General features: G+C 46.2%; 1 protein-coding gene across 1 annotated transcript in view; it reads right to left on the bottom strand.

The window, feature by feature from the left end:
- USP39 (ubiquitin specific peptidase 39) overlaps positions 1 to 24191 on the bottom strand; it is a 33979-nt gene that overhangs the window by 6065 nt on the left and 3723 nt on the right. Inside the window, exons 4-10 of the mRNA XM_062209776.1 lie at positions 22606 to 22742; positions 19275 to 19427; positions 14228 to 14453; positions 12341 to 12418; positions 8773 to 8840; positions 8103 to 8291; positions 3490 to 3632 (exon numbers count right to left, since the gene is read on the bottom strand). Coding sequence (XP_062065760.1) covers positions 3490 to 3632; positions 8103 to 8291; positions 8773 to 8840; positions 12341 to 12418; positions 14228 to 14453; positions 19275 to 19427; positions 22606 to 22742 — 994 coding nt within the window. The remainder of the gene's footprint in view (positions 1 to 3489; positions 3633 to 8102; positions 8292 to 8772; positions 8841 to 12340; positions 12419 to 14227; positions 14454 to 19274; positions 19428 to 22605; positions 22743 to 24191) is intronic.

Raw genomic sequence — 24191 nt, 5'->3', positions numbered from 1 at the left:
TACACACATATATATATATATTTATAGATTTATTTATTTATTTGAAAGTCAGAGTTATAGAGAGAGAGAAGGAGAGGCAGAGAGAGAGAGAGGGAGAGAGAGAGGAGAGGCAGAATGAGAGAGGGAGAAACAGAGAGAGAAGGGGAGGAGGAGAGAGAGAGAGAGAGAAAGAGGTCTTCCTTCCGCTGGTTCACTCCCCAATTAGCTGGAACTGCGCCGAATCAAAGCCAGGAGTCAGGAGCCTCTTCTGGGTCTCCCATGCAGGTGCAGGGGCCCAGGGACTTGGGCCATCTTCTAATGCTATCCTAGGCCATAGCAGAGAGCTGGATCAGAAGAGGAGCAGCCAGGTCTCGAACCGACATCCATATGGGATGCCGATGCTTCAGGCCAGGGCTTTAACCTGCTGCCCCACAGCGCCGGCCCTCTATATACATTTTTTAAAAGCATGTCTATGGGATGGGAGGGTGGTGTTTGACCTAGTGATGAAAACACCCAATATGAAGTATCTGCATTTGATACCAGCTCTCGCTTCCTAACTCCAACTTCCTGCTAACACATATGCTGGCAAGCAACAATGATAGCTCAAGGGGCTGGATTCGTGCTATCCATGTGGAAGACATGGACTGAATTCCTGGCTTTGGCCTGTCCCAGCACCAGCCATAACAGACCATTTAGGGAATGAACCAGCAGATGGGAGCTCTCTCTCTCTGCCTCTTAGACAGACGGACAGACAGACAGACATAGATGGAGCTTGTCTGGGAGTCAAAGTGCAGGCCCTGGACTCACTCCAACATGAACTGGAACCCTGGCTCTGCTTCAGAGTTGAGCATAAGCAGGTTACGCAACCCAAGTCTCTTCTAAGAGAATGACAGTCACTGTGCTGCTGAGACAGTATGGATTAAGTGAGGCAAACTGGTGGAAACTGTCTCACCCCTGTCCTACTTGGGAATTCAGCTACAGTTGCAGTATTCAGTCAGCATCTGGTCTTTGGCCTTAGGTTACCAGCGCCTGAACACTATGAGGAGGGACACCTTATGTCACTATTTTAACGATCTCAGTATGAAAACCAGGCAGACCATTCAGATTTATTTATTTTTTGAGATCTCGCTTCTTTGTTTTCCTTTTAGTCAAGGAAGTAGCAAATATTTAAATAACATAAATGTACCCAAGGAAGCTTAAGCACAACAGGGGAATTTATTCAGGGTTTTCAGACTAGGAAACAGGTCTGGAACCAAACAGTGCAAAAGAAACAGGATCCTGTTCTGATTTCTATGTGTTGGAGGTAGATATCTGATCTGATGGACACTGTTCCATATGTAACAATCAAGTTTCAATGAATAGTCACTGTAAAAGATAATTCTGTTCTGCATCCTAAGACATCCACATGAGCTCAAAATAGCCACCCCTGCTCGCAGGCTGCTCTAAGCATTTCTCATGCTCTCTTGCCCTCCGCAGGAAGAGCGGATCATGAAGTCTGGATCTGTCTCACTGAGCCCCACACAAGTCTTCAGAAGCATTTATACTTGAAAATTCATAACCGAGCCAGAACTGTCTGTGGCCAGAGAGGATGAGTACATGTTTAGTCACTTGGTTTCAGAAAACAGGCAACAGAGTAACTACGTTCATTTCTCAACCAGAACAACAGTACAGTTTAGAGGATGACTATGTAGATCAGAGTGAATCTTTAAACAAGACCTCAAAAAATCCTTTCTGCAAATCATTATAGGGCACCTAGCCACCCTAAATGTGATAAATCAGACTGAAAAATGAAGAATTAAAAGGGTCCTTTTCAAGTAGGGACATTTGGACAATCTAGAAACATGCAACTCTGAAAGTATTACAGAGCATGAAATAATACACCGCAGGTTTCCAGAATTTGCCACTCAGTTTGATATTCTCTGAAAGGCTAACTTGTTAAGAGTTAACTTTTTCTTTTTTCAATTTGTTTGAGAGGTAGAGACAGATACTGGTTCATTCCCTAAATGCCTGCAATGGCCAGGACAAGGCCAGGCATCAAAGCTAGGGGCCAGGAACTCAATCTAGGTCTGCTATGAAGGTAGCAGGAATCAAATTGCTTGAGTCATCTCCATTGCTCCCCAGGTTCTGTATCAGGAGGGAGCTGGAGCCAGGGGCCAGGAGTTGAACCCACGTACACTAATGTGGGATTTGAGTGTTCCAACCAGCTTCTTAACTACCAGGCCAAATGCCTATACCCTCAGTGTCTTCTTCTTAACTTCTCCAAAGCAAGCTTTCTGAAGGACAAACTACTGAAGTGAGAGTTATCAAAAAGCCAAATACAACTGGTAGGGAAACAGTCACAGCCCAAGCCCAGAAGTAAAGAAACCAGTGGGGCAAGACAATTTCCACAGTGACTGAGCAGCAACTGCCATGCGTACCACAGCCCTACTGCCTCTGAAACTGCCTGGAGCCAATAGCCCACAGGGCTGGTTCTGTGGCACAGTGGGTTAAGCCACTATTAGCAATGCCAGCATCCTGTATCAGAGTGCCAGTTCAAGTCCCAGCTGCTCTGCTTCCGATCCAGTTTCCTGCTAATGTGCCTTGGAAGGCAGCAGCTGATGCCCCCCCACACACACACATATACATATAAGGACTGTTCCTTCCTACCAGGGACAGCTAATGGCACACTGGCGTGTGCACATGCGCGCACACACACACAGAGACTGTTCCTCCCTACCAGGAACAGACATGGGTGCCCTGTGGCAATCCACAAGGGGCCAGCTCTGAAAAGTCTGACTCAGTCTTTCAAAGTAAGTACCTCTGTGGTCCCTCTCGGAGCAGAGAGCTAGCCACCATGCCCTCCATTCCACTCTACTTGTCATACTAACAAGATGCTAGTGAAGAACAGACAGACGGGTATGGGAAAAGAGAAAAAGGAAATTCTCCTTAAGCCCTCATTACAGACTTTCTCTTGTCACCCCTTCAGCCATCATGGAATCTGGAAGTAAAATTGTTCTACCTGGAAGCACCATGCAGGCTCAGCTAGTCCAGGCCTCTCATGTCATCCAAGAGAGAACACATGCAGAAAATAAACAAATGACCAACCTGAGGCCCCTCCACTAGGACACCCCCTAACTCAGGCCTCTTAATTGTAGACAACCACTCTCTTGAACACTGCACACAACTAAGAACTGGAACTATTTTCAAAGGAGAAAACTAGCAGTCCTGGTACAGTTGAGGGAGCTGTGAAATCAAAGGGGACAGCGGGATAAAGAAAAGAGGAATTAAGCATTTGTCCACTGTAACTTCCAAACTTCTTTGTGAAATTCCAAAAAAGACTAAAAAATAACAGTTTTCAAAAAATGCCTATCTTTAGAGTTCCTGAGATATGTATACTTCCAAAAAAACTTTAACTGATGTAGTGTAAGTAGGCTCTATGCCTTATCAGCCCCAACTACAACAATTAATAGTGGTATAGAAAGAAAACCAAGCTCACTGCCCTGAAGAGCGAGAAAGCAGGACATAACTCACGTAATAGGGAAGTTGACGATCGTTGGATTCTTCTCCACAAAGAAGTTGTTCTTCGTGAATCTCTTGATACAAAAGATGAGATATGGAGGCAGCTTGGTGAGCTGGAAGCGCTTCAGAAAATTCTCCTTGTAAGTCTTATATTCCTAGAAACAGAAAAGAAAAATTATCAAATCAGTGCTGGAGCTTAATAGTATCAAAGTAGGTACTGAAGCAGGAGAATAAGTTGTTGAATATAATTTTGCTTCACACCTAGAATTCAGAAGACACCTGGCCCCAGAAACCACAAGTGAGGCTTAGGATCGGTACTCTGGCTAATGCTGATTAAAAGACTTCAACTGGGGCTGGTGTTACAGTGTAGCAGGTAAAGCTATCACCTGAGATGCTAGCATTCCATCTGGGTGCCAGTTCGAGTGCTGGCTCCTCCATTTCAGCTTCCTATAACGGCATGGAAAAGCAGTGCTAGATGCCCCAACCACATGGAAGACCCCTGGATGAAGCACCCAGCTCTTGGCTCCAGCCTGGTCCAGCTCTGGCTGTTGGGGCCATTTGGAGAGTAAATTAGCAGATGGAAGATCCAATTCTGCCTTTCAAATAAATAAATTAAAAAAAAAAATACTTCAACTGGAGTAGTGTAGCAGGCTAAGACGCAGCTTGAGACACTGGCATCCCATAACAGAGTTGCAGTTTTGAGTCTTAGACGCTCCAATTCAGATCCTACTTCTTGCTAATGTGCCTGGGAAGACAGCAGAAGATGGTCCAAATACTTGGGCCTCTGCCACCCAAGGTGGGAGCCTTTAGCAGAGTTCTGGGATCCCAGCTTTGTTCTGGACAGGTTCCAGCCAATGCAGCCATTTGGAGAGTGAACCAATGAACAAAGATTGATCTGTCTGTCCTTCCCCTCTGTTATTCTTTCAAATAAACAGAAAAAAACTTAAAAAAAAAAAAAGTAAGTTATTTCAACTGTGGAATGTGAGGGTCAATTTCTACAAGGAAAACAAAAACTAAGCAGGCAGAGGATTTATTAAAAGCTACAGAATTCAAACCACACAAGGTTCACTTAATTAAAACTAAGGAGAAACATCCTTTCACAGCAGTGAGGATCCTGTCATCAGAGTATCCCAGCACTCCTTCCTTCTCAAAGGATCCAGAGGGCCAAAGGCAGTCTGACACGCTGCATCTACTGAGGACCTCCCAGTAAACATGGTGGTGGGCTGAGAAGGACCCAGGGCATATGGCCAGAACCAAGGGCTTAACAGTGGTGAACAAGAGTTTGTCCTTCCTTAACCCAACTTCTTATTCCTAGTAAAAACAGAGACAGGAGTGAAAAACTAATCAAACCAGACAGAAAATACCAGTGACGGCATCTTTCTCTAGAGCAGATAGGCTGCAGAGGGAACAACAGACCCCTCTCCAGATCCCATAGTTTCCCAGGGAAACATTTTAATTTGAAATTAGGATATGCATACTCCAAAACTCTGTGGAAGATAACCTCATAAAATATCAAATAAAAAGTCAAATTCTGGGTCCAGCACTATGGTGTAGCAGGCAAAGCCTCCACCTGCAATGCCAGCATCCAATATGGGCACCAGTTCAAGTACTGACTGCTCTACTTCTGATCCAGCTCTCTGCTATGACCTGGGAAAGCAGTAGAAGATGGCCCAAGTCCTTGGGCCCCTGCACCCATGTGGGAAACCTGGAAGATGCTCCTGGCTCCTGGCTTCAGATTGGCCCAGCTCCAGCCGTTGTGGCCATTTGGGGAGAAATCCAGTAGATGGAAGAATCCTCTCTCCCTCTCTCCCCCCCTCCCTCCCTCCCTCTCTCTATCCCTCTCTTTCTCTCCAACTCTGCCTTTTGAATAAATCAATCAATCTCGGGGGGAAAAAAAGGTTAAAAAAAAATCCAGGGCAAAAAACATCTGTGGCAAAGTAGGTTAAGCATCTGCCTGCGGCACTGGCACCCCATATGGGCGCCGGCTCGAGCCTGGCTGCTCCACTTCCAATCCCACTCCCTGCTGATGGCCTGGGAAAGCAGTGGAAAATGGCCCAAGTGCTTGGGCCCCTTCACCTGCATGGGAGACCCAGAAGTTCTTGGCTCCTAGCTCAGATCTGCCCAGCTCTGGCCGTTCCAGCCATTTGGGGAGTGAACCAGCCACTTCTAGCATGACAAGGTCCACAGACCTGCTCACCAGGAAAACTGGGGGAAATTATTAAATGGCCATAGCAAACGAAGAAAAATGTACTAATAAAATGTTTTTGAGTAAATATTTTTTTAAAAAGTTTTACTTTTCAATTTTCTGAACTGCTACTAAAATAAAATCTAGTAAGTTGGTAAGAAAAGCAGGAATCAGGCCGGCGCCGCGGCTCAATAGGCTAATCCTCCGCCTAGCGGCGCCGGCACACCGGGTTCTAGTCCCGGTCGGGGCACCGATCCTGTCCCGGTTGCCCCTCTTCCAGGCCAGCTCTCTGCTGTGGCCAGGGAGTGCAGTGGAGGATGGCCCAAGCCCTTGGGCCCTGCACCCCATGGGAGACCAGGATAAACACCTGGCTCCTGCCATCGGATCAGCACGGTGCGCCGGCCGCAGCGCGCTACCGCGGCGGCCATTGGAGGGTGAACCAACGGCAAAAGGAAGACCTTTCTCTCTGTCTCTGTCTCTCACTGTCCACTCTGCCTGTCAAAAAAATAAATAAATAAAAAAAAAAAAAAAAGAAAAGAAAAGCAGGAATCAGTGGTATCTGACCTAAGGCCTCATTCTTCCAGCTGTCAGACAGAAACTCCAAAGGTACACAGGGCTGTCTCTCCCCATGGACTGTCCCCTGCTTCAAGGACGTCCAGATCAGCAACCATGGGCAAGTGCTGGCCCCTGAACAAGACAAGGCACTTCAATGTGTTCAATGTCATCCAGGCTGCTGATACCAAAAAGCAGTTCCAGGAACTCTGAGACTGGATGACCACTCATGCCCCAAAATGAAATAAAGGTTATTTTAAAATTCAAAATAAATAAAGGAGGGGAATTAAAATAAGAAATCAAGAAACAGCTAACTAAGCAGATAAAAAGAAACTTTTAACTTGATAGAGAGCAATATTACAGTAAGAATACATTATTTCATTTTATTATATTTTAGTTCTATTTCACTTTTTAAAAGATTTATTTATGTATTTGAAAGACACAGTTACAGAGAGAAAGAAGAGGAAGAGAGAGAGATCTTCCATCTGCTGGTTTACCCCTCAAATGACCACCATGGCCAGGGCTATGCCAGGCCAAAGCCAGGAACCAGGAGCTTCTTCCAGATCTCCCAAATGGGCACAGAGGCCCAGGTACATAAGCAGGGAGCTGCATCAGAAGTGGAGTAGCTGGGACTCGAACTGGCACCCATGTGGGATGCCAGCACTGCAGGCCATGGCTTTACCCACTGCTGGCCCCTATTTTTTCACTTTAATATTAACTTTGTAACATTCCTACTTTTCTCAGTTTCTACTGTCTTAACTACCCTTCCTTTCTCTATGCTACCCAAAGGCAGCAGAAAGCTTAAAGGGATGTATGCAGACACTTCAAAAAGTTCATGGAAAATCTGAATTGAAAAGTGAGTTTCTTACGGTACAAAAAATTTTGGTTTTTTTTTAAAGATTTATTTATTTGAAAATCAGAGTTACACACAGAGAGAAGGAGAGACAGAGTGGCAGAGAGAGAGAGAGAGAGAGGTCTTCCATCCGCTGATTCACACCCCAGTTGGCCACATCAGCCAGAGCTGCGCTGATCCAAAGTCAGGAACCAGGAGCCTCCTCCAGGTCTCCCATGTGGGTCCAGGGGCCCAAGGATTTGGGCCATCTTCTACTGCTTTCCCAGGTCATAGCAGAGAGCTGGATCAGAAGTAGAGCAGCTGGGACTCAAACCAGCACCCATATGGGATGCCGGCACTGCAGGCAGTGGCTTTACCCACTATGCCACAGCACCGGCCCCACAAAAAATTTTGAAATTGATGGGTAGTCTGTGCATAACACATTTCCATGAACTTTCTGAAGAACCCTTGTAAGAAAAGGACAGGAGGGGCCGGCGCCGCGGCTCACTAGGCTAATCCTCCGCCTTGCGGCGCCGGCACACCGGGTTCTAGTCCCGGTCGGGGCACCGATCCTGTCCCGGTTGCCCCTCTTCCAGGCCAGCTCTCTGCTGTGGCCAGGGAGTGCAGTGGAGGATGGCCCAAGCCCTTGGGCCCTGCACCCCATGGGAGACCAGGAGAAGCACCTGGCTCCTGCCATAGGATCAGCGCGGTGCGCCGGCCGCAGCGCGCTACCGCGGCGGCCATTGGAGGGTGAACCAACGGCAAAAGGAAGACCTTTCTCTCTGTCTCTCTCTCACTGTCCACTCTGCCTGTCAAAAATTAAAAAAAAAAAAAAAAAAAAGGACAGGAGGGACACTGTAAGTTAAGAGCTGGGGTTGACCAGCTGGAAACACCAGGTGGTCTAGGAGGCTTCATAAAGATGATATACTTTATAACAGATATAACGTTATAACAGATACAACGTTATCACACACATGTGGTAACTCCCAAGGCCAAAAAAAAAAAAAAAAAATGATGAAAGGTTTTATTAGCGGGGCTGAAGTGCGAATGGCCTACCTTCTCAGTGATGCCATTGAACTTGGCCAGGATGTTGAAGAGCGGCACCTGAGGGATAATGAGCTGCTCCTTCTCATCCTTGTAGAGGGGGGCAGTGGGAAGGTCGAGCGTCAGGTACATGAATGTGGACTCCACCATTGTCTCCTGGTACTCATCGTTATGCAGCAGCTGCTCTTTCTCCTCAGCTGGCTGAATGTGGGTGAGAAGAAAGGAGGGGAGGCTGTGAGCAGCTCTGAGCCATGAGCCAACAGAGGGAAACAATGTGGCTGCTGCCCTGACACTTTCCCCTCCGCCAACTGCAAGGAAGAGAGGTGCCCCAGCGACTGGGCAGCTTTGCATACTGCAGCACCACCTGAGGACTAACTCGGGAACCAAAGGGTTTCCTTCTGAGAGATTTTGCTACCTAAAAACCTCTCAGAGTATCTAGAAAGCTTAGCTGAGATTCCTGAAAAAAATATACTAGCACCACTTGGTGGCCATCACACCAGCAGCCCCCACCCAACCACAAACTCCCCAGCATGCAGTGTGTTGGCATGTGGCAGTGCTCTGCAGAACCTGCTCGGGGTCGGGGTTGGGGGAGGAGGTTTGCCAGTTCTCTAAGCATCGCTCTGGCTCCCCTAAGTCCTCTCAGACACCATAAACCAGTCCAAACCAGATTCAATCCACTCACCAGGTCAGGATGGGGAAGCTTTTTGGTAAAGATCCGCATGGACCCCTGGAAAACATCAGTCACAATAGCTGCACAGAAAGCGAAATACAGGTCTGTGAGGTTGGAAAGCAAATCACAACTATCTTTCCAACTCCTGAATCTCTGAAATAAACCACCAGCTTCTAGCACAAGATCCAAACTCTCACTAAACACGGGTTTCCCTCTGTAACATACACCATCAGTTACTTTTACAATTATTTGTGTAAATAATTATTTCATGTCTCCTTCACAACACAGGGCCTGGCCAATAAGACAAAGAGTAAGTACGTTTGAAGTGAATGATTTATAGAGCCTGGACATACAGGGATCATAAAAAATTCACAAGCAAAAGAAGGAACTTCCCATAACCACATGCTTCCTGCCAAGGGAGCCAAAGAAAAATGACAGACTTAGAGATGGACCAAAAGGCAACTGAAGCATTGAGACAGAAAGCACAATCATGTTCTAGAATCCTGCCAGGACTCAGGTTCAGAGAACTCACAGGGTAAGCACAGGTTGAAAACACCTGCTGGAGGCGGCAGACTCATTTAACAGAAAGAGCCCCAGGCCACAGCCCCACATTAAGCTACCATCAAGGCCACTGGAACACAGAAGACATGAGGGGCTGGCATGGTGGCACAGCTGGTTAAGCTGCTGCCTGCAATGCTGCCATTCCATATGGGAAGGAGTTTGAGTGCCAGCTGCTCCACTTCTGATCCAGCTCCCTGCTAATGAACCTGGGAAAGCAGCAGGTGGCCCAAGTACTTGGGCCCCTGCCACCCAAGTGGGAGATGTGGATAAAGCTTCTGGCTACTCGATCCTGGCTTTGGCCTGACCCCGCCCTAGCCATTGTGGCCATTTGGGGAAGGAACGAGCAGATGAAGATCTCTCTGTCTCTCCTTCTAACTAACTCTGCCTTTCAAAACAAAAACAAATCATAGACTAGGAGTTTACAACACACTGTCCAGCCCCATAGCTTGAAAAATGGGTCAGGATTTCTAGGGCACAATTTCATTTGCTTTTAGTTTTGACACACAATTGTACATATTTATGGGGTACACTATAATACCTCAATACACATACACTATGTATACTATCACATCAGGGTGACTGGCATATCCATCACCTCAAACACTTAGCATTTCTTTGCTTGGAAATATTCAAAACCCTCTGCTAGTTATTTTGCAATATACAATGCAATGCTCTCAACCTGTTACTCTACCAGGCTAGAGAACATTAAAAGTTACTATTCATATCCAATGATATCGCTGTGTGCACTAACATCCTCTCTCCACCCCCCTGACCCCTTTCCCTCCTCTGGTAGCCACCATTTTGCCTTCTGCTTTGTTTTAATCTGAAAGGTAGAGTGATGGACAGACACAAAGACAAAAAGAAATCTTCTATCAAACGGTTCACTCCCCAATGCCCACAACAATTAGAGCTTGACTAGGCTGAAGCCAGGAATCCAGATCTCCCACATAGGTGGCATGGATCTCCCCAAGCACTTAGGCCACCACCTGCTGTCTTTCAGGGTGCATATTAGCAGGAAGCTGGATTGGAAGCAGCTGGGGGACTTGAACCAGGCACTCTGATATGGGATGTGGGTGTTCTAAGCAGCATCTTAATAATTGCATCAGATGCCCACCCCCCCACTTGTTTTAATGTGTATTCATTGTTATTTATTTGGAAGACAAAGAGATCTTCTATCAGCTGGTTCACTCGCATATGTCCACAACAGCCAGTCTGAGCCAGGAACTCCATCTGGGTCTCTGATGTGAGTGTCAGGAACTCAAGTACTTGAGTCATCATCTGCTGCCTCCCAGGCGCAATCAGTAGTGGAGTGGCCAAGACTCAAACCGGGTACTCTGGAATACAGGATGCAAGTGTCCCAAGCACCACAGTACCCACCCTCCCCCAGGTTTTTGAAGAGAATTTTTTTTGTTTTAATTTTTATTTAAAAAGCAGAGAGACAGAGACATAAAAATCTCTCACCCACTGGTTCACTCCCCAAATGCCTACAATAGCCGCAGCTAGGTTAGGAGACAGCTGAGCCCAAAACTCAATCTAAGTCTCCCACACGGGTGGCAGGGACCTAGGTACCTGAGCCATCACCTGCTGCCTCCTAGGGTACACACTGGCAGGAACCTGGAATCAAAAGTGGAGCCAAGGGGCCAGCACTGTGGTGTAAAGCTGCCACCTGCAGTGCCAACATCCCCTACGGCTGCATGTTCGAATCCCAGCTGCTCCACTTCTGATCCAGCTCCCTGCTAAGTGCCTGCGAAAGCAGTGGAAGATGGCCAAAGTGCCTGGCCCCCTGCACGCCCATGGAAGACCTGGAAGAAGCTCCTGACTCCTGGTCAGCTCCAGCCATTGTGGCCATTTAGGGGCTGAACCAGTCTCTCTGTCTCTGCCTCTCTGTAACTCTGCCTTTCAAATAAATAAATTAATTTTTAAAAAAGTGGAGCCAAGACTGGACCCCAGGCACTCCAATATGGAACACTAGCATCCCAAGCAATGTTTTAACTGATATGTCAAACACCCACCTTTGTTTTCTGTGTTTATGAGATCAGCTTTCTCAGCTTCCACATAGAAGTGAGAACAGTTTTTATCTTCCTATATCTGACTTGTTTCACTTAACTTAATGTCTTCTAGGTATCCCTGCTTATTAAAAATACCACTGGGGAGGGCAGGTATTTGGCCTAGCAATTAATTTGCCATCATAGATACTCGTGTCCCACACTAGACAACTGGATTTGATCCCTGGGGCCAGCTTCCTGCTAAGGTACAGCCGGGAGGCAGTAGTGATGACACAACTAGCTGGGTTCTTGCCACCTGCATCTGAGAGCTCCCAGCTCCTGGCTTCAGATAACTGCTGCTGGAGGCTTCTGAGGAATGAACCAGCGGATGGGAGCTCTGCGTATCTGCTCCTATCGAACTCTCAAGTTAAAAAAAAAAAATTGGGAATATTACTATATTCTAACAAAAAACATGGAGAAGGGCCTGCTGTGGTTTAGATGTCGTCATCCCCTAAAGGTTCACATGTCAAAGGTTTTGTCCCCAGGGTGGTGGTACTGGGAAGTGGTGAGACCTTTAAGAGGCAGGGCCCAGCGGTAGCTCATCAGGCACTAACCTTTGAAGGAAACACTGGCTTCCTAGAGTTCTTCCCAAAATGAGATGTTGCAAAAGTCTGAGCCAGATCCTTGAGTCTCCCTTTCTCTGGCTTCCTATATCAATATTCTTTATTCCTGTCATCCACTATGGGGCCCTCATCAGGACCCGTGCCATGACATCTGGGTGTTCAGCATCCTAAACTGAGCTAAAAAAATTTATTTTTTTTACAACGTTGGCCTGCCTCAAGAATTCATTACATTACGAAAAACAGACTAACATAGGGCCTATTCATGAAGAAAATTTAGCCTGTGTGTACAACAGATACCTTCTCCCCTCCCTGCCCCCACAAGATAAACAGTTAAGAACAAAAGAATGGAAAGTTGTAAAGTTTTTTAAAGGGAGCTAACAAGAGCTTCTTTGTACAAGCAGCATGACTTACTCTTCTTTTTCTTCTTTGTGCCCCCAAGAGCTGAGTGCAGAGCATTCAGGAACCAAGACAGGAAGTCGACTCCATCGCCTGGAAAAAAGGAAGGGTGGAACACACTGAGGCTGGGAGTCATTCAGGAAACCCTCACCACGACTCCGTGACTCCATTCCTGGATTTGCTCCTTCCTCTCTGGCCACATCATCCTGGTCCTGTTTATCCTCCTGTCTGAACACTTACTGCTGGTGCTCTTCAAGGTCAAGCTGTCACTCTTCCAATCTTTCCTCTCTCACCAGGCTCTCCGAGCCACACTAGCATGTTCAATTTTCATCTCTAACCCAAACTTGTGTCTCATTACCCAGGGACGACCAAAACCAATGACCAACAACTTCTCCAGGGTAAGCTCAGGCTTCCGTGTTCTTTTCTCTAGCTGACAAAGATTCCTGTCTCAAATGGGAGAAATTATTTGCAAATTATGCAACTGATAAAGGATTAATACCAGAATCTACAAAGAGATGAAGAAATTCCTCAACAACAAAACAAACAACTCATTTAAGAGATGGGCCAGCAACTTAAACTGACCCCTGCTAGGGTGGGGACTTAAACTGACATTTTTCAAAAGAGGGAATCCAAATGGCCAACAGACACATGAAAAAATGCTCAGGATCACTAACCATCAGGGAAACGCAAATCAAACCACAATGAGGTTTCACCTCACCTGAGTTAGAATGGTTTTCATACAAAAACCAACAAGCAACAAATGCGGTAAGGATGTGGGGGAAAGGGTACCCAAATCCACTGTTTGTGGGAAGGCAAACTGGTAAAGCCACTATGGAAGACAGTTTGGAGATACCTCAGAAATCTGAAATGAAATCAACAAATAAAAGAGCTATCTGCACCTCCATGTTTATTGCAGCTTAATTCACAATAGGGAAGGAGGCAGCCCCCCAGAGCCCCCGGTCCAGCTGGGGAGGAGGCAGCCCCCAGAACCCCCACCCTAGCAGGGGAAGGAGGAAGCCCCCCAGAGCACCCACCCTAGCAGGGGAAGGAGGCAGCCCCCCAGAGCACCCACCCTAGCAGTTTGGGGAGTGAACCAGTGTATGGCAGACCTCTCTCTGTCTCTCCCTCTCTCTCTGTAACTCTGCTTTTCAAATAAATAAATAAATCTTAAAAAAAAAAAAAGGTTAATACCCTAGCCACGCTAGCTGTTGGAATTCAATGGTCCTACACAGCTTGGTTGTCACCTGGTCACAGGGCAAGGTGTTCTCAGATGAACATTTTACTGCTATGTTGTAAACTCCCAAACACCATCAATAGGCATGCCATAACAAAAAGGGTCTTCAAAAAGTTCACAGATGATGCATATTATGAAAATACCATACAGATTTCAAATATTTTTGCATCCAAATAAATATATCGCTTAGTTCAATCAGAGAGGAGTAAGGAACCTAACCATGCTGTACATCAGTCACTCATTTGGCTACTATCAAGATTCACTATTAAAAGTGAAAATAGGGGTCAGCGCTGTGGCATAGCAGGTAAAGCCGCCCCCTGCAGTGCCAACATCGCATATGGGCTCCTGTTCAAGTCCTGGCTGCTCCACTTCTGATCCAGCTCTTGCTATGGCCTGGGAAAGCAGAAAATGGCCCAAGTCCTTGGGCCCCTGTAGCGGTGTGGGAGACCCAGAAGAAGCTCCTGGCTTCAGATTGGCTCAGCTCCAGCCGTTGCGGCCATTTAGGGAGTGAACCAGCAGATGGAAGACCTTTCTCTCTGTCTCTCTCTATATATATAACTTTACCTCTCAAATAAATAAATGAATCTTTAAAAAAAATAACAAAGTGAAAATAAATTTGCTCATCAAACTAGTTTTGTTGTCAAAGCAATAGGAGTGACCGCTTTTACCTTGTTTGGTGATCTGAAAAGTCTTCTTGCTGCAAAGGACAACAGCCTGAAGCATCTCATGGGGAGAGACATGTGCCTTGAAATTTCGGGGGTTCCAGAGCTTTCTCATCAGCTCCCCAAAACGCTGGACCAATAAGAACATGATATCCCCTGGAGGTCGCTTGATGTTCTTATAATTGTCTTCTTCCAAGAAGTAGTTCCGGAGAGGAGGAACATTAGATAGCGCCTGCAAATCGAATATTCCAATTAATCCAAAGCCCTTTGGAGAATCCTATTCAGAACATCCTTCCTACTGAATCTGGTAGGAAGCACAGTTCTATGAAGACTGTGCTGATGTGGGTATCACAAAGGAATTTGTAAAAAGGTATTCAAATTTCCAAGCACTGAACAATTTATTTAATAATATCCTCTCTATGGGGCCGGCGCTGTGGTGTAGTGGGTTTAAGCCCTGGCCTGAAGTGCCAGCATCCCATATGGGTGCCAGTTCTAGTCCCGTCTGATCCTCTTCCGATCCAGCTCTCTGCTATGGCCTGGGATAGCAGTAGAAGATGGCTAAGTCCTTGGGTCCCTGCACCCACGTGGGAGACCTGGAAGAAGCTCCTGGCTTCAGATTGGCGTAGCTCCTGCTGTAGCAGCCATCTGAGGAGTGAAACAGTGAATGGAAGACCTCTCTCTCTCTCTGTCTACCTCCCTCTGTAACTCTGTCTTTCAAATAAGTAAAATAAATCTTTTTAAAAAAATGCTTTCTTTCCACTTTAATTATGTCTTGGACAATACTTAAATTCACAAGGCGCTGAAGGCTAGAAATCCAAATACTTTCTTCACCATCTTGTTTTTTTCTTTTTTTTCCTTAAAAGCAGAGTGACAGAGAGAAAGGGAGGGGCAGAGAGAGACATCTTCCATCTACTGGTTCACTCCCAGATGCTTCCAACAGCCACAGGTAGGCCAGGCTGAAGGAACTCCACCTAGGTCTCCTACGTGGATGGCACAAAATCAAGCACTTGGGCCATCAAATGCTGCCTCCCGGGGGCATCAGCAGGAAGCTAGACCAGAAGCAGAGGAGCCAGGACTCAATCCAGGCACTCTACCATGGGAGGCAGGTGCTCCAAGTGGCAGCAACTCACAGTGCCGTATGCCTGCCCCCTTTTCACCATCTATTTTGATTTACTACATATTTTTAAAAATGAAAATTGTCTTAATAAAATTTGATGCTTTCTTGCAATAAAACCACCTAACTGTAAATAAACGTGAAGGCAGGAGTGGGCATTTAGCCTAGTGGTTATGATATCCATGTCCTATATCAATGCATGGGTTAGATTCTCAGCTTCAGTTCCTGACTCCAGCTTCTTGCTAACGCAGACCTGGGAGGCAGCAGGTGATGGCTCAGGTAGCTGGGTCCCTGTCACCATAAGGGAGATCTGGATTAAGTTCCTGGCTCCTGCCCCAGCCAAGGCCTGGCTGTTGCAGGCATTTGGGGAATGAACCAGCAAATGGGAGTTTTTTTCTCTTTTATAAAAATATACTCTGTTATGATGGAAAATGGTCAAAAGTTTAAAAGATCAAAAATAAATCTAACCTCATTAAGCAAAAAGAGGAAGATAAACACATGAGTGTCAATTAGAAAACACATGCTGGGGCCAGCACTGCGGCACAGTGGGTAAAGCCATTGCCTGAGGCACTAGCATTCCATATGGACATTGGTTCAAGTCCCAGCTGCTCCACTTCCAATTTAGCTCCTTGCTAATGTGCCTGGGAAAGCAGCAGAAGATGGCCCAAGTGCTTGGGCCCCTGCACTCACATGGGAGACTTGGAAGAAACTCCTGGCTCCTAGATTCATATTGGCCCAGCTGTGACCATTGTGGCCATTTGGGGAGTAAATCAGTACATAAAAGATCTGTTTCTGCCCCTCTCTCCCACTCTAACTCTACCTTGCAAATAAATGAAAAAAATCTTAAAAAAAAAAAAAAAAAAAAAACCACACATGCTCGTTAATCTGAGCCCTAAAATTGGATGGAGACCACAGAATAGATTCAAAATAAAAACGGAACATCACCACAGGTTCTTCCTGGTAAGTTCCTGAGTCCTCACCAGCACAGTACTTACTGTAAGCCTGTTCCCTAGGCAAGGCCATTCATTGAGAACAGAGGATACTGTGTTCCACTGGACACAACGAACCCAAGTATCTGGGAAGACAACTCAGGACACAAAGCACCACCACCATTGGGGACTGGGGAAGCCTCTACCAACTTACCCCAACTAATGAAACAAGGAACAATCACCAGAAAAGGATTACTCTCAAAAACAGATAAAGTTTATCCTCAATCTCCATTACCCATTTATGGAGAAACTTGCTCTCTGACTTCAGCAACAATGCGAATAGCAGCAGGCATCCTCAGGGAGGAATTGTCCAGGCTCCAGAGGGATGACCAGCACCTTTCCACTCTATTTTAGCAAAAACGTCATCACAGAGAATTTGTTCATCTGCTTACTTTTATAAATAGAAACCTTCCTACAGGAGCCAACACTCATCAGAAAGCCAGACTACTGGCCTGACCATATCCTAATCCTCTCACTCCACCCTGTAACAGCTTTCACAAAGCCATGAGAGAGTGTAAGAGAAGATATTTGAAAAGACCCTCTTCACCCAAGAATTTGACCTCTCTAGGGACTAGGCATGATATCCAGGTAGGTATCAAATCTAACAGACACAGCATTACAATATTTTACCCAATTCTATATGGGAAAATTCCATTTAAAAAAGTCTAAAGGCCAAATAAGAAATGGGAGAAAACATCTGCAACATATATAACAGAAAAAGGCTGAAACAGGGATACTTCAAAAAGCTCATGGCAGAGGTAGCACTAACTGCCACCTGGGATGCCAGCATCCCATATCAGAGTGCCTGGTCCAAGTCCTAGCGACACTGCTTCAATCCAGCTTCCTGCTGATGTGCACCCCGACAGGCAGAAGATGATGGCTCAAATACTTGGGGTCCCTGCTATATACACGGGGGACCACAAGGCGTTCCAGGTTCTTGGCTTTAGCATGGTCCAACTCTGGCATCTGGGGACATTTGGAGAGTGAACGAGCAGTAGAAGATCTTTCTTTCATACAAAACAATAATAATTTCTTTTTTTTAAAAGGCAAGTTTAAGGGCCAGCACTGTGGCATATTGGGTAAAGCTGCTGCCTGCAGAACCGGAATCCCATATGGGTACCAGCTCAAATCCCAGTTGCTCCACGTCCAATCCAGCTCCCTGCCAATGCACCTAGGAAAGCAGAGAACAGCCCAAGTGCTTGGGCTCCTGCATCCACATGGAAGACCCACAGGAAGCTCCTGGTTCCTGGCACAGGATCAGCCTAGCTCTGGCTGTTGCGATCCTTTGGGAAGTGAACCAGAGGATGGAAGATCCCCACTTCTCTCTCCCTTTTTAGCCCCCCATAACTCTGCCTTTCAAATAAATAAATCTTTTTTTGAAATGTTAAAAAAAAAAAACAGTAAGTTCAGGGCAGGCATTATGGTTCAGTGCGTTAAGCTGCCACTGGGGATGCCCATCCCATTCTAAGAATGCCTGGTTCAAGTCCCAGCTATTTTACTTCCTTTCCTGCTTCTTGCTAATATATACCTGGGAGACAGCAGATGATGGCTCAAATACCTGAGCACCTGTTACTCGTGTGGGAGACCTGGATGGAGTTCCTAGCTACTGGCTTCAACCTGGCCTATCTCTGGCTCTTGTGGGTATTTGGGCACTCTGCCTTTAAACAAACTCACTCTGCCTTTAAAACAAACAAATAAATAAATCTTTAAAAAAGGAGGCTGGTGTTGTGGTGCAGTAGGTTTAACTGCTGCTTGCAATGCTGCTTGGGTGCCAGTGTGCATCCCGGCCACTCCACTCCCAATCCAGCTCCCTGTTAATGTTCCTGGGAAAGCAGTGGAAGATGGCCCAAGTGCCTGGGTCCATGCCACCTAGATGGTGTTCTAAGTTCCTGGCTACAGTCTGGCCCAGCCCCAGCCACTGCAGCCATTTAGAGAGTGAACCAGCAGATGGAAGATTTCTATCTCTGCCTCTCTTAAATAAGTAACTCTCTTAAATAAGTAATTAAAAAAAAAAAAAGTTGATGGTTAAACTGTTAGGTTCTATTGATTATAACTCATCAATAAAATGAACATGAGATTATGATTAAGAATGCTGCACAAGAATATTAATTTCAGGGGCTGGCACTGTGGCGTAGCCAGTAAAGCTGCTGCCTGCAGTGCTGGCAATCCCATATGGGTGCCAGTTCGAGTCCTGGCTGCTCCAATTTTGATCCAGCTCTCTGCTATGGCCTGGGAAAGCAGTAGAAGATGGCCCAAGTCCTCGGGTCCCTGCATGCACATGGGAGACCCAGAGGAAGCTTCTGGCTCCTGGCTTTGGATCAGCCCAGCTCCAGCCATTGTGGACAACTGGGGAGTGAACCAGTGGACAGAAGCTTTCACTTCATAATTTATACATTTTTGGTCAATAAGCCTATGGTTTTGCTTGCAATTTTTTAAATCATTTTTTTCTTGGTAAAATGATATTTTTTAACCTATACTTATCAAGATTTCTTATTTTTTCTATAGTGTGTACACGATATTCACATATTTAAAAAAAAAAAAAAAGCTTAAAATAGAAAATAGGACAACTGAGCATTCTGCTTTTCCTTTTTGGGGTATAAGCACAGGGGAGGAATAAGGAACCAGACAACCAATACAATGAATACATCATTTTAAAAAAAGGCATCTAGTATGTTTCTTATTTGATATTGCCAGGCAATACCGACTCTATCCCTCTTTCCCTGGAAGTTCCAGAGGCTAGGAATTTCCCCCCACCTAAAGCCTCACCACTCACAGCAGCCCTCTGAGTAGACACAGAGAAGTACTGTTTGCTGCACAAAACTCAAGCGGAGTCCTCAGCAAGACTCAGAATCTGGGCCCACTGACCACTGGGAGGGAGGGATTTCCTGTCTGACACTCAGGCAGTTCCCAGCTTACTGTGTCCTCCTCACCATTCACGTCTGGATCCTACCTGCAGGACAGCGTTGGCATAATCGTTGGCCTTTATGTTATTCAGCCCCACGATCCCTGGCAGGTAAGTGGTACCATCATAGGCCCGGGACAATTTGGCTTGCTTGTCCAAGTTTGCAATTTGCTGCTTTGTGAATGTGGGCTTCAAGACATACTGCAAAACAAAAGAAAATTCTAAGTTGTTTTAGAGTTGTAAACAGAGTTCACAATATATACCTGGAATGGCAACTTCTGCCACAAACAAAAACATCATGCAACAGACATAAAGACAAAAGTACTCTCATTGCTAATCTGCAAGGCAATCTCTACGTTGTTTCAAATATTTATTTATTTGAAAGGCAGTTACAGAGAAAGGTAGAGAGAGCAAAACAGAGAGAAAGAGATAGATCTTCATCCTCTGGCTCGCTCCCCAAATGCCCACAAGGACCAGGGCTGGGCTAGGCCAAAGCCAGGAGTCCAGAACTCCATCTGGGTCTCCCATATGGGTGGCATGCACAAGGCTCCAATGCACCCCTTCCAGGCACATTAGCAGGGAGCTGGATGAGACGTGGAGCAGTCTGGACTTGAACAGGCGCCCACACGGAGTCCCAGTGTTGCAGAAGGTGGTTTAATCTGCTGTGCCACAGTGCCAGGCCTAGGATCTCTATGTTTAACCTCAAATCACTGAGTCCTTCTTCAGACCTCACATCTGGTCTACTCATGAAAGTAAACTACCAGAAACCGTAGAGACTCAGGTCTCTGAGGACAGCAGGTTTCAGGTGAACCTCACCCAGACCAGCACACGTACCTAGCTCACGGGCAGGTGAACCTGCTCCCCTTTGGATAGGACTATGGATCTCCAGGACTTCCTGGGACTACAGGGACAGGATCAGAATCTTCCCAGTCACAGAGTTACCAGAGAGACTCTGTGCCATATACTAGACAGAGGTCATCATGAACTCAGTGTGAATCTTTGCCTTTATCCCAGTTTCTCCCTCTGTAAATATTGTCCCTAACTCTCTTAAACACAATTATTACCAGGCCTATAAAACTTCAAAAGTAATATACACAGTATTTTAAAAACTCTGAACACTAAAAATAAACATTAAAAATAAACAGCACCATAAACTCATAAAACTCAGCAGCAGAAATACACACCCCTTGCCTGGTCAATAGAAGCACTGTGGTGCACCAGTTAGGCCATTGCCTGAGATATCCATATCCCATATGTGAGTGCCAGTAAGAGTCTGACTGCTCCACTTCTGATTCAGCTTCCGGCTAATAAATCCTGACTGCTCCACTTCTGATTCAGCTTCCAGCTAATAAATCCCGTGAAGCAGTGGATTATGGCTGAAGTGCTTGGGCCCCAGGCACCCACAGAGGAGACCTGAATAGAGTTCCAGGCTCCTGGCTTTGGCCTGGCCCACCTGTGGCTGTTGTGGGCATTTGGAGAGTGAACCAGTGTAGATGGAAGATCTCTCTGCCTTTCAAGTAGATGAAACAAACACTGGTGCCAGTACTGTGGTGCAGTGGGTACAGCCACCGCCTGCAGTGCTGGCATCCCATATGGGTGTTGGTTTGAGTCTCAGCCACTCCACTGCCCATCCAGCTCCCTGCTAATGCACCTGGAAAAGCAGCAGAAGATGGCCCAAGTGCTTGGGCCCCTGCACCCACATAGGAGAACCACAAGAAGCTCCCAGTTCCTGGCTTCAGATTGGCCCAGCTCAGGCTACTGCGGCCATTTGCAGAGTGAACCAATGGATGGAAGATCTATCTCTCCCTCTCTTTCTGTAACTCTGCCTTTCAAATAAATCAATCTTCCAAAAAAATTAAAAATATGTTCCACTTGCTAAAAAGGAAAATAATCAACAGTCCAAAACTAACTGAGGCCTACAACAAGGGCTTCTCACTCTCTCCACTTAAGAACAAGATCCCGGAGCTGGCTCTGTGGCACAGGTTAATCCTCCGCCTGCGGCACCGGCATCCCATATGGGTGCTGGTTCTAGTCCCGGCTGCTCCTCTTCCAATCCAGCTCTCTGTTGTGGCCTGGGAAGGCAGTAGAAGATGGCCCAAGTCCTTGGGCCCCTGCACCCGCATGGGAGACTGGGAAAAAGCACCAGGCTCCTGGCTTCGGATTGGTGCAGCTCTGGCTGTTGCAGCCATTTGGGGAGTGAACCAACGGAAGGAAGACCTTTCTGTCTCTCCTTCTCACTGTCTGTAACTCTACCTCTCAAATAAATAAAAAAGAAAAATCTAAAAAAAAAAAAAAAAAAAGAATAAGATCCCTTGGCACAGGTCTCAAACTGGAGCTCACAGATGGGACACGCCACATCATGGATGAAAAGGAGCCAGAAGCTGTTATGCAGCTTGATATCCACTGTCTATGCCAGGCTCAATTCATATCTCCACTCCAACATATGGAAGGATAATTTATTTCACAAAAGCACTTCATGGGGCAGACGTTTGGCACAGTGGTTAAGTTGCCAACTGGGATGCCTACACCCATAGTGGAGAGCCTGGCTCAATTCTGAGCTCCTTCACTTCAATCTAGCTTCCTGCTAATGCACACCAAGAGGCAGCACGTGGGCCCCTGCCACTCATATGGGAGACCTGGATTGAGTTCCAGGCTCCTGACTTCAAAATGGTCCAGACCCAGCTGTTGTAGGCATTTGAAGGATGAACCAGTGGATGGAAGATCTCTGACTCTGTGCATCTCTCTTTCAAATAAAATTAAAATGACAAGATTTTTAAAATCCTCCAAACAACAAAAGTACTAACTCCTATTACAAAGTAGCCACAGGCCCGGCATTGTGGCACAATGGGTAAAGCTCCCGCCTGTGACACTGGCATCCCATATGGCTGCTCACATCCGATCCAGCTCCCTGCTAATGTTCCTGGGAAAGCAGAAGATGGCCCAAGTGCTTGGGCCCCTGCATCCATGTGGGAGATCTGGAAGAAGCTTTTGGCTCCTGGCTTTGTTCTGGCCCAGCTCTGGCTGTTGCAGCCATTTTGGGAGTGAACCAGCAGATGGAAGATCTCTGTCTCTAACTCTGCCTTTCAAAAAAGTAAAATAAAAAATTTTTTAATGTAAAACAAATCTGTAAAAAAAAATGGAGCCACAGTTCTTCAGTCCTGGCTCTCACCGTTAAGATTGGAAATGACATTCAGGTCACAAACCACAGACCACAATTATGAATTCTGATGTTATTCGCTTTCCCCAGTTCTTCCCAAAAAGAAGCCTATTAAGCCCAAGAGACAGAGGGTTCTTCCCTAACCATGGGTGACATAGTTCCCGCAGAGCCCTGCGAAAGCTCCCACATCAATCAGTGCCAAACCAGCCCTCTTAGACACACCGTGATGTCCTCCAGCGAGGAGTCGATGATCTCGTAGTTGTCTGGGAGGCAGTAAAACTTGAGGGTGTGGAGGTTGAGGAAGACATGATGGCTGAACTGGACACTGTGAATGTAAGCATGAGACTTCAAACCCCGGCCTGTAGGGAAGGGTAAAAGGCTGTGAGACAAGGGCACGTCCTGGAGGGGCACAGATCAGGTTTGCTTTCCCTTTCGTCACCTTGCACTAGAACACGTTACGGTCAGCAAAAACAAAGCACTCTGCCATTCATAAAACGACTCTCCCACATGAACGTCTCTCATCACAAAAATTAGCAAGAAAGAATAGCACAGTAGTTCACTTCATTCCCTGCACAGTGTAATACATTAACTAAGGAAACCAATTTCAAAATGAAAATGCATGTGATATGAGTTAGTTTCATACAGGCCAGACGTCAGGAATAGCTCATGTGTACATGCACATACACACGGGCACACGTACATATCCTGTGACAGTCCAACATTACTGAGTCCTGAGTCTCCTACTGTCCGTGTCAGGCCAATCCTGCACCCATGTACCCTCACTCAGTCTGGAACTCCTGGACTCTCCCCCTCTCCACCCATTCAAATCCTCCATGTCCTGCTAGTTCAAGTCCCACCTTACCTCCTCCATGAACTCAAGATAACCTTCCAGCTAACACTGCTCTTTGCATACTTCCCACTGTCCTTATTTTTACTGTGACACAGTCTAACAGTAATCTTTATTGTCTTGTAGCACTCAATGATGTTTCATGAGTCCACTTTGACTCTTTATAAAAGCAAAAAATGCAGTTTGTATCTCTAAACCAAAGAATGTAGTTCATATCTCTTTTGAATCCTTCCAATGTATACAGCACTGGTATGAGTGAGTGGAAATAAAAAATTTCAAAAAAGAAGCCACCAAAAAGCCCTTAGAACAAAAGGCTTCTCCAAAAAGATACACGTGTAGCAAACAGTAGAGATTCAGAAACCCAGAGTCTTTGAGATCAAAATCTTTCAAACAACTCATTCTTTCTTCTTTTCACATATATTCAGGTTTTGACTACAAAACTTCCTACTGGTATTCTAAGAGTACTCCAACTTCCTAGGAATAAAGATAGGAAATCTTACACAGGACTCCTAAAAGTAGTTTACTTTCTTTTTTTTTTTTTTTTTTTTTTTTTGACAGGCAGAGTGGATAGTGAGAGAGAGAGACAGAGAGAAAGGTCTTCCTTTTGCCGTTGGTTCACTCTCCAATGCCCGCCGTGACCAGTGTGCTGCAGCCGGCGCATCACACTGATCCGAAGGCAGAAGCCAGGTGCTTATCCTGGTCTCCCATGCGGGTGCAGGGCCCAAGCACTTGGGCCATCCTCCACTGCACTCCTGGGCCACAGCAGAGAGCTGGCCTGGAAGAGGGGCAACCGGGACAGAATCCGGCGCCCCGACCGGGACTAGAACCCGGTGTGCCGGCGCCGCTAGGCGGAGGATTAGCCTACTGAGCCGTGGCGCCGGCCAGTTTACTTTATTTCAAAGCAACAACAAAGCTCACTGGAATACACCTGCAATGGGCTCTGAAAACTTAACAATTTTAT

The sequence above is a fragment of the Lepus europaeus genome, chromosome 13 (genome assembly GCF_033115175.1).
Source record: "Lepus europaeus isolate LE1 chromosome 13, mLepTim1.pri, whole genome shotgun sequence".
NCBI lineage: Eukaryota > Metazoa > Chordata > Mammalia > Lagomorpha > Leporidae > Lepus > Lepus europaeus.
This window is presented reverse-complemented; position numbering and strand designations above follow the sequence as displayed.